Source organism: Talpa occidentalis, unplaced genomic scaffold, assembly GCF_014898055.3.
Source record: "Talpa occidentalis isolate TD23 unplaced genomic scaffold, MPIMG_talOcc4v2.1 talOcc4.10, whole genome shotgun sequence".
Classification (NCBI taxonomy): domain Eukaryota; kingdom Metazoa; phylum Chordata; class Mammalia; order Eulipotyphla; family Talpidae; genus Talpa; species Talpa occidentalis.
Genome location: NW_023600993.1, coordinates 87,170,085 through 87,180,592, shown reverse-complemented (window position 1 = coordinate 87,180,592; position 10,508 = coordinate 87,170,085). Strand labels below are relative to the sequence as shown.

The 10,508-nt window shown below is 44.9% G+C and overlaps 1 protein-coding gene across 4 annotated transcripts in view; it reads left to right on the top strand.

The window, feature by feature from the left end:
- Nucleotides 1-3,677: 3,677 nt before the first annotated feature.
- The window catches only part of EFCAB8 (EF-hand calcium binding domain 8), a 53,417-nt gene continuing 46,586 nt past the window's right edge, over nt 3,678-10,508 (top strand). For 2 of the 4 annotated variants that reach the window (XM_037496876.2, XM_037496927.2), the window contains exons 1-2: nt 5,155-6,437; nt 10,126-10,177. In XM_037496876.2, the coding sequence (XP_037352773.1) occupies nt 6,349-6,437; nt 10,126-10,177 (141 nt within the window). In that variant the 5' untranslated portion in view covers nt 5,155-6,348. Of the gene's footprint in view, nt 3,744-5,154; nt 6,438-6,920; nt 7,044-10,125; nt 10,178-10,508 lie in introns of those variants that run through there. The other 2 variants (XM_037496920.2, XM_037496884.2) reach the window with 2 other exon arrangements.

Genomic DNA, 10,508 nt, shown 5'->3' with positions numbered 1-10,508 from the left:
AAATCTTTTACTATTTTCTTTAATGTGCTTGTTTGTACACCTGCTTCCTTTTCTCCCCCTCAGTTCTTCACGTTATTTCTCAGTTCTTCACACTACATCTCAGCCTCTTGCACTTTTACATTCTCATATTCCCGAGAGGTCTCTCCTCGAAGCCCTAGCCTTGGCCTAGCTGCCCTGAAATCTTTTCGGGCTCTCTCAGCCTGAGAAATACAACAGGATAGGATTTGGTGGACACCATGGGGGATGCTCTTTTTTGGCTTTTTTTTTCTGAAAATATATTTCAAAGGTAGCGAACACAATTTTTATCTATAAAATGATCTGAATTGTCACCATTTTTCCTGCATTTTAAAATTCCATATGCTTTAAGAAATGAGTTCTAAAGAAGAATTGTTACCTTTTTTAGTATGAAATTTAAATGGGCAAAAAGTAGTCTTCCACATGATTTTGAGCACCTACACAGTTACAGGTGTTCTGTAAACCCAACTCGATGCTGCTTTTGACTAGGATTATACCCACACCATTACTTCCTGTAGAAGTAAAATAATTTCCTTGCAATGTCATTCACCATCAGAAGAAAGGTGACCCCATCTGTGTTGGCAGTCTCTTAAGAAGATACCTGCAGAAGGTGTGGAGTTGTGAAGGTGCTGTTGGGTGAAGTCACCTTGGGAGGAGTGAGGCTGCTGCTGACTGTACTTGGCCTGAGTCCGTTGACCTAGTCCTTGCTGAGGTGCAACAAATCTTTTGATGTGACTGATTCAGGGTAGGTTACTAGTGCTGTAAACTTGAACAAGCTGTTTGGTTTGCTTGGCACGTTCTGTTGCATGGAGGATAAGTGAGCAAATGGGTTTTCTGACTGAATTTGGATTTAGTTCACTCGTCCAGCTAATGGTCCTCAAACCTCAGAATCACCTTTGGTGCTTCGGTGATAAAATGTTTCTGAAGTGTCTGCGATTCGGAGGGGACTGAAAATCATGTTTTAGTATGTCCCTCAGGTGTCCTGGGTTGGTGGAGTCCTCCGACCTGTGCTTTGGCCTTGCAGATGTGCCTGTGACCTTGAGTCTCAGTTCTGGCAGGGGGACATCAGATTGGCATACTTGCAGGTCCCTCTACCTTGTGGCATGAGCTCATTGAACTCTCTTGTTCTTACCTGCAAAGCTAGGATGATGACTTTGGCCGAAATACCCCCGCACTGAGTGCTTGTGGGATCGGCATGAGCTGACAGATAAAAGCAGCCACACTGTTAGAATCCCTGCATGGGCTCTCCAGATCATCTGAACTCTGTTTATGGGTCAGAAAAGCTTAGGACAGGGTTTTTGTGTCTTGAGACTTCAGGAGGGTGTTCCTTACCCTAGATAGTCTTTGGATATTTTGTAAAATAAGTTCTTTTGATGTTTCTTTTCTGGCTAGGCTGCATTGATGTGTCCAGCTCCTTTCTATTTTCAGAAAAGATTCATTTCCATCCAGTTTTTCCCCCAAGTGAAATTGAGGTCTAAACACACTTTCTACCATTTTCTTTTATATGAAAATTCATGATGTACTAATTCACATCCACTGATTTGAAAAGTTGTATGTTCTTCAGGGTTTACTCCAGAACCCAAATGGTGTTGGAAAAGCGGCAGTTTTGCTAATAACCAAAGGGGTTCTAGAGATGTTTTTCTTTAAGGGTCTTTTCTAAGCTTTGGTATGAGGTGCTCCTTTTGTGATGTTTACCATAGTTCACCATAGTCTTCAAGTAGAACCTCGACTTTAAGCCTCATCAGCCTAGCCAGATTAGCTCACTAGAGCGTGGGTGCCCCATATCCAACTGCTGTCAGCAGAGAGCTTGCAAGTAATTGCTTTGAGCCTGTGTTCGGTTTTCATGAATTGCCAAGCATTTCGCTGGTCTGGCACTGTTGCTGTTGATTTAAAATTAGGAATATGTCATACGTTTGTATTCACACATTTTACTCATAAAATTGAAAAACCAGATGAGATCATAGTTATTTCTGACACTTGCTGCTTTTTTCTCGTAGTTTTCACGTGTCCACATGTGAGAGCCCTGGACTGAAAGGACACCCACGGAGGCGTTCAGTACTCTGAGAGTGAAGTGGACTGTAGTTAGAAGCACATTGTTGTTCAGGTAGAATCTGTGAAGGGTCAGTTTTCCTTTTGGTTTAAATCTAAATTGGAAACTAATGTTATACTAATCCTTGGAGCTCAGGATCTTGCTGTCCCAGGTAGTCAGGTAGCTTCAGTAATTTGGTTTTCTGGGTAACAGATCCAGCCTCAGAATCAGATTTCTAGGTCCCTCAATCCAGGACCTTTAGTTTAGTTTTTATTTTTATTTATGCATAACTGAACTGGGGTGTAGGCCAGTGGTACGGGGGTAGGGTGAGAGGATTCACCAGAGAAAGAGTGGGGAGCAGAACAGGCAGACCTATTGAATGAAGTACACTGCTGAGGGGAGCAGCGAGCGAGACAGGTGAGCTCTGCTGAGCCGTGTGGGTCAGCTCCCTGGCCAGGGGTTGAACTCGTGCTGCAGTGACTGTGGATAGCTTAATAGTGCTGGGACTTAACCCCTTGTGCCACCAGAGAGGCCCCAGGACCTTAAATTTTGAGAGACACACACATACACACTTAATATTAAAACTTGAAATGTAAATCAACCTGTATTTCACTTGTATTTGAGACTCTGAGGTTCTGAAATGTAAAATGAAAATAGCCTTCACAGGTTTCTGCTGGTGGGGAGAGGCAAACTAGTCCTGTGACTGTTTGAACGCAAACCAGGTTAGCCACTAAAGCATAGAACTTTGTAAATCGTGTCAAAATATAGATCCAGAATTGCAAAATGATCTGTCAGCAGTTTGGAATTCTGTTATATCTTAAAAATGTCATTAAGTTTTCCCATTAACTTGATTTACTTTGAGTGTTTTGTGCAGTCTGTAGGAATCACTGGTGATGATAGTGTGGGTGCAGGTGGGAGTAGTAGTAATGGGATGAATTATGGATTACTTTAAGTTTTGGTGGTGAATGAATTTGGGGCTGCTGGTAGGTCACCACTTTTTGAGTTTGAGTCCACCACTTTTTGGCTTTTACTAGTTCCCAATGGGGTCAGAGAGCAGTTTCTAAGATTCAGCCTTGTTGGCTGATGGCATTGGAAGCTATTCAAGTTAAGCCTGAGATCAAGCACACAAGTGCGCTGATTAAATACATAAAGGGGTCGGGTGGCACCTGCCCGCTGACCTTGATCAGAATGAACGAGACAGTGCCATGGTCAGAAGGTCAGGGGCAGGAGTTGAGACCGGGTTTTTCCAGGCTTTGTATCCTCAGTCTGCAGAGCATGACATTTCTTTGGCTCAGAAATGAATGAGGATGGTTTCCCCAAGATCCTTTCTGGGCTAGAAAAAGTTACATGGGTCTGTACGAGCAGTCCAGGCAGATGTTGCGTCTGGAGGCATTTTTTGTCAGTGGAGGGACAGTTCTGGTTCAGAGAAAAGCAGTGTTGCTCAGCACCAGCTACATCTCGCCTGTGACTTTTTGAAAACAGTTCTCACTGACAAATGATGTGAAGTGTACAGCTTTTGTGTTTTAATACAGGTTTGGTGCTAAAAGAAGCTATGACAGGAGAAGTAACTGATTCAACGTGAGTATTTGACTCCTCCCACATGCCAGCTGCAGGGGGCACTTTGCTGACGAGTCACCCCTGTGTCACATCACCCTTCAGTGCAAGACTGGCGTGCCAGTGTCTGTCAGTCTATCCTTGTGTAAGTCTGAGAGACCTTCAGATGTCTTTCCTCTCTTGCTTGCTTCTCACTGTTTTATCATGTTCTTACATTTTTCATACTGGGACCTGTTGATGTATTTTAAGGTAGCTCAGTGATTTTTTTTTTTTTTTAAAGAATTACCATACCTCGAGGTCATCTGGATTTTAGAATTCTAAAGGTTTCTAACATGAAACCACCTTTTTGGGATATTTTATATGTTTTTCTACAAAATACTGTGAGAGTTGAACATGTGTAATTATGTGATTGCTGTTTTTACTCTGAAACTTTAAACCTTGCTTGGAATGGAATGGAATAAGCTATTTGTGTTTTTGACAGATTTTTATAGACTATCCCAGTTTGCCCGTGTGCATGCCTTCTTTGCTGTTAATTTTTAAGGCAGAGAAAAGAAATAGCAATTGGATGTTAAATGGAATAAAAATTACTTGAAGACATCTCTTAAGAATTTTTAGCTTTCTTTTGACTTAATTCCTACCCACCCACCCCCAATCTTGAAGATATATTTCTCTTCCTCTAGGCTGGGGATTTGGTGGGGAAGGACATCAGTAAGAAGCTGTGGAACTAGACTCGACAATCTGCCTTTTCCTTGAATCATAGTTGTTTAAATCCTTGACATTTGAACCTGGAGTTCTTTGGCATGGTGTGGTGGGAAGAGCATTGTTTTAAATGTCATATGACTTCAACTCAAGGTGTGACCTCAATCCTAATCTTCAGGGTCCCCTCCAATTGCAATATAGTGTGTTGAAAAGGATAAACCCTTTATTCGTGGCTATCAAATTGCATCTTAAAAGTTTGACAAATTATAGGAGGACAGGAGTGTTGACATTTTCCAACCCAGAACGGTAAAGCTGGAGCAGACAGTATTGGCCATGTTGCTGATCAAGGGGAGTGCCTTTTCTGGGGTACTTCCATGTGTCTGTGTTCACTGCAGCCCTGGCTGCCCAAATTGCCCCCATTCCTCCCAGCGCCCCATTTCCTCTCCAGGGGCACAGTCTCCCTAGGACTGGTGATGGTGCCTAAACTCGTCTAAAATAGGACTTTGAGCTTTTTTTTCCCAGAATTATTTTTGCACAGAGGTTTATCTAGGAGATTTTTTCTAACTGCCCTTCCCCTAACTTTTTAAATTTGGTCTGATTATATTTTTACTTGAATTATTGATGATTGTATTTTCACTCATTTTAGTTGGGAAGTTTCTGAACTTTTCCTTACTTAAAAAGTGGATTGGGGCCTCCCTGGTGGCGCGGCGGTTGAGCGCTGGGTTGCGAAGCTGCCTGCAGCCTCTGCAGCGCCGGTTCGATCCCCGGCTGCTCCCCAGCCACTGGAGGAGGGTCCCACATGGCGCGCAGACCTCTCCTGCCACCCGCTGCTCCCCTCAGCAGTGTACTTCGGTCCTTCTGCCTGCTCTGCTCCCCGCTCTGGCTCTGGTGAATTCTCTCGCCCTCCCGCGCTTCTGACTGTGCCCAGTGCTTGTATAAAAAAAAAAAAAAAAGTGGATTGCATCTTAGTATTTCCCTCCTTTTCTGATGTTTTTCTCAGGGTGGGAAGTATGTATTTATTGTGACAGAAAATAGTGTATTTTAAGCCCATGTAAATTATTGATAAATGCAGGAATTGTAATTAGAAATGGTAACATTGGATTGAAAAGTGAACACATACAGCAAAAAGAAACCCAATTAACAACAGTAGGAAACAGTTAAATGTTGAGCCTTTAAAAAAGAATAAACCCTTCTAGTTTATAAATTCCCACTTTTAAAAAACCCCAATTTAAAAGACTGCTTGCACCTTTGATGCATTCATCCACTAGTTTCCCTGATGTTTTACAATATAAGATCCTTTGTCGTTCTCATTGACGATATGGGAGCAGAAGTTTTCCTTTATGCTGGCTCAGATCTGGGGAGAATGTCTTGCTTGGTGGTCAGTTAGCTTTTTGGTAACATCTAGGTCATCGTGAAATATGACTGAGATGAGTATTTTACAATCTGGAATCCATCTCTAAGGAGATTTACCCTTGACCAACTCATCTTGGCTGCACTGTTTCTTGGACCAAGATTGAATAGTGCCCCATCCAGTCCAGGCCTGCTCTCAAGTCTGGGCTTGTAAGACCCCCACCCTCCACAATGCTGTTGTAGCCTCCTCTTTTCAAAGAAATGGAGCTCATGCAAAGGGCAGGCAGAGAGCTACTGTGCCTTTCATTGTCCCAACTTGGAGCCAGTGGCCTTTTGATTTTGGTGACCCTTGCTTTTTATCATAAGGGTCCCTGGCATTTTCCAGTTTCCATGAGTGATAGGCACTCTTTGCCATACTTGTCCTGTGGGGGGTTCTGTGTTCGTTCTTGTCCTGGCTGCATGTGCTGTAGCTCCTGTCACTGCTGTAAGTTCAACATAAATAAAAAGAATATCTCAAATGGATAAAAAATGGCTGCCTGGTTGTAGTTTGTGGGCTGGGTTAATATTTTGTTGGGTTCTGCACATGGAATTCTCTCATTTTCCCGATTCTAAACATGCCACTCAGCAATCAGGTGGAGGCCTTTGGAATTCCGTGGTGACATCATAGAGGGGCTTCTTTGGATGTAGGGACGACCGCCAAGATGTCTGAGACGAGTGGGAAGTCGAAAATCAGTCAACTGCTATCAGGTTTAGTCAGCAAGTTAAACCAGGGAGCTCAAATTGAGTCAGGGTGAGTGAGGGCTTGGGATTTAATTAGTATTTAAAAGATTGGGCACTTGGGCTCTATGATACATTTGCCTGAGATCAGAGACTGATCAGGAGACCTCTGACGGCGTTTGGCTTTTTAATGAATGTAGCAAACCAGTAATCCCCTTCCCATCCCTAGCAGGTGCTTCCCTGATGGTTGCTCCAAACCGTCACCCCTGTTTTGCCCCATCTGCACCCTAAGGATGTGGGTTCTTGTTTTCTAATTCTGACCTTACTGTTCTCTAGTTCTAAATAGAAAGTTCATGCTACGCCTAATTTTCCCCTTCCTTTCATCCAGTAGTGGAAGACAGCTTCTCACTCTCCTGTCCTTTTCAGTGTCTTCAATATTTTTTTCTCCCACTTGTTGCTTTTGCCTCAGTCTATGAACATGCACAGAACCTCTCTCTCTGGTTACAAACTTTTTTTTTTTAAAGATTTAGTTTTATTTATACAAGAACTGGGATACAGGCCAGAGATGGGGGAGGGTGAGAGAATTCACCAGAGACAGCGGGGAGCAGAACAGGCAGACAGACCAAAAAACACTGCTGAGGGGAGCAGCGGGTGAGACAGGAGAGGTCTGCCGCGCCATGTGAGTATCTACCTGACTGACCAGGTATCAAACCCGCACTGCGGAGGCTGTGGACAGCTTCACAGCGCTGTGCTCAACCTGCTGTGCCACTGGGGAGGCCCCTGGTTACAAACATTTCTCATCCAACTTTGTGTTGATGAAATAGTTAAAAACATAGGAAATAGTTGTAAGAATAGTATAAAGAACTCCCATTTGCCCAATTGACTAATTGAATATTTTGCCACATGTGCTTTATTATTATCCATGTGTTTGTTGAACCATTTGAGAATAAAGTACAGGCATTATGCTCCTCTATCCATAAATACTTAAGTGTGTATTTCCTAAGAACAAGGCCATTCTCATAACCACAGTACAATTGTCAAAAGCAGGAAATGCTCTTAAGAGTGTAGAGTCTATTCAGTTTCTTCAATGGTCCTAAAATGGCCCTTAGTGTTCCCCTGCCATCCAATTAAGATCATGTGTTGCCTTTAGTTGTTGGCTTTCTTTAACCACCTTTAATCTGTCCTGCAATTTGGGGTGGTCTGGTTCCCATGAGTCCATTAGGCTGCCCATGCTGGTGGGCAGCACTACCCGAGTGATGGGTTGTGAGTACAGTGCACTATGGGTATGTGCCCTCGGGTGATACTAATCTCTTGGTAGTGAAGACCTCAGAGCAAAGCACAATTCACTTTTTTTTTTAAGATTTATTTATTCATGCATACAAGAACCGGGGTACAGGCCAGATGTGTGGGAGGGTGAGAGGATTCACCAGAGACAGAGTGGGCAACAGAACAAGCAGACTGACTGAAATACACTGCTGAGGGGAGCAGCGGGCGAGACAGGAGAGGTCTGCCACGCCATGTGGGCATCTCCGCAGGCGGCTGGGATCAAATTCGCACTGCAGAGACTGTAGACAGCTCCACAGCACTGTGCTCAACCGCCTGTGCCACCAGGGAGGCCCCAAAATTCAATTTCTTAAACATACCCACGCTTGCCTACTTTATAGAAATGTGGTGATACACGTGCCGGTTAGTGCAGAGACAATGTGCGCACGCTTTTTTTTTTTTTTTTTTCTTCATAATGGCTCCCAGCGCCCTAATAACCCATATCAATGGGTGTGACGTTCCTTAATTTTCTCAGCACTCATGATTTTTTTTAATTAACTTTATTTTTTTAATAAATTATTTTATTTTATATAATTCAGCACTCATGATTTTGTACTTCAAGTATAGTATCCCCTCAGAGCCAAGCAGGAAGTGCCCAAGTCAAGGCCCCTGACTTGAGCCTTGAGCTTTAGAGTGTCCCTCACCTGGCTTTGTCCCTCTCCACCAGGTGAGGAAACCTAAGGGACATGGCCACCCAACGTACTCCCCTTTCTGCTCTCCAGCCTCCGAGTCCAGGAATTTCTACTCAAATGACTTTGAACCTGACTGCAGGGCAGTTCCTTTTCGCAGGGCATCATTTTTGAGAGCAGCCTTTCCTGGGTCTAAGGTGGTGGTGGGACAATGGAAGTGACAGGGAGGTGCATCCCAGATGCATGGGCTGAGCGCCACATGCCAAAACCCACAAGCCCTCCCCAGACCATTCTTGTACAGGGGTCTTCCACAGGTGAGAGATACGAATCACTCCCACCTCTTTACCATTCCACTGAAATACTTCTTAAAGACGCCATCAGCCTTTTTGAACTGAAAAAAAGTGCAGCATTTTGACTATAAAAATGCTCCATAATCTCACCTGCCAGAGATAACTCCCATTAATTTGGAGTATATTTTTCCAGTCTCTTCTATGCCTGTGGCAACATACATTCTTGACAGACATGGACTTGTCAACACACTTCTGTAGCTTGTCTTCACTGGTGACCTTTAGTTGTCATGTTCCAAGGTCATTATCACCTTGATCCACTCTGGAGCACCCATCCTCGCTGGCTCACCCTGACTTTGTGTGTTCCTCCTTCCGCTAGCCCCCCGTGTAGTTCCTCCTCAAGCGACAGTCCTATTTCCCAAGTATTTGTGTCTCATTTCTCATCGGACAGCCCGGGATCACATGCATGAAGTCACTTTTCCTCCTTGTTCTCTTTTCTGGAAATGCTTTTTCTAGCGTTGCCCTTAGTCACCCGGGTTCTTGACTTCCAAATCTTTCCTTTGGCTCTTTGCTCTCCTTAGGCGCTCACTTCTGAGCTGTAGCCAAGATACTGTCAGGTTCGGACACGGCTGGCCAGCCTCCAATCGCCATCCATCTTATGCTGATGAATTACCACAATTGTCCTTTATCCTGTTCAGACTCTCTGGTGAACTTTTTAAAAGTCTCCATTTTTCCAATTTTTCTTCTCGCTCACTATCTCTCTTCCCTCCCTCACCTCTCAGGGGCACTTTGTCAAACCAAGCTGGCTTGGCCGCACTGTCCCCTGTGCACGTGTGGCCTTGCCCTTCCGCTGGCCTTTCCTCTGCCATCCTAGAGTGCCCTCTTGATTCTTATGAAGGGACTCATCGGTGGGGTGGAGCCGTGCCCCCAATGATCCTAACAACACTTTCTTCCATCTTGCACGGAGGTGCAGCGACCCAGTGGAAACAGGCCCTTTATGTCCTCAGAGCAGATCCCCATGACTGACTCTTTGCGTCACACCCCCGACCCCCTGAGGAGGCTAGGAGGCTACTGTCAGAAGACCTGTCTCCAGAGGCATCCAAGGGCAGGTGTCGGCAAGGGCAGGTTGGGGGGTGTGAAATGGAAAGACCCACCCTGTCCCACTTCCTGAACATAAGTTAACCTTTTGGGCACATGCCCACACCTGGGCCTAATGTGTGAATTGCGGTTGGACCACTGCGTGGGCCCTTGAAACCTTTGCCCTTCAGCCAGGAGCACAGCAATTTCAGTCAGGCAACTCCTTCCCATCGGGGGGAAGAAGGCCCCAAGATCTAAGCTGGGAAAAACTCCCTGCTGGAGAAGCCCCTGCAGGAAAAGGGACGCTCATCACGTGTGCTGGGCCGGGGTTGGGGTGTCCATGGACGGACTTCTTTTCCACCCTCCTGTGATGTGGCTGGGTGGGTCCCACACTTGGTCCTTATAAAGACTTACTTGAGTTAAAGCAACTGATTCCTTATTCTAGGTTAAAGCCAGTGTCTCCCCATGACTTAAGAGAAAGCACTCAACACGAAAAGGTAAGAAAGCCAGCAGAGTCGATAAAGGGAGGGATGTTCTTGTGTGACCCCAAACACCACTCATCCGCATACAAGTCTCATCATCAGTCTCAGGGGCAGCGAGCTCAGGTGTCTGTAGGCCTTGTGAGGCCTTCACTGTGTGCTGCAGCGGCCGGTTTTTCCCTTGAAAGCACCACATGGTCAAAGGCAACAGATCGGGCTACCCATTCGCAGTCTCTGCAAGGACTAAATTTTGTCTAGCCAAATTGAGATAATGCTGGGATGGGCTGTCCATATTTTTATCCAGCCAGATAAGTATTATGTGTGTATTTTGTACTTGGGGTTGGGGAAC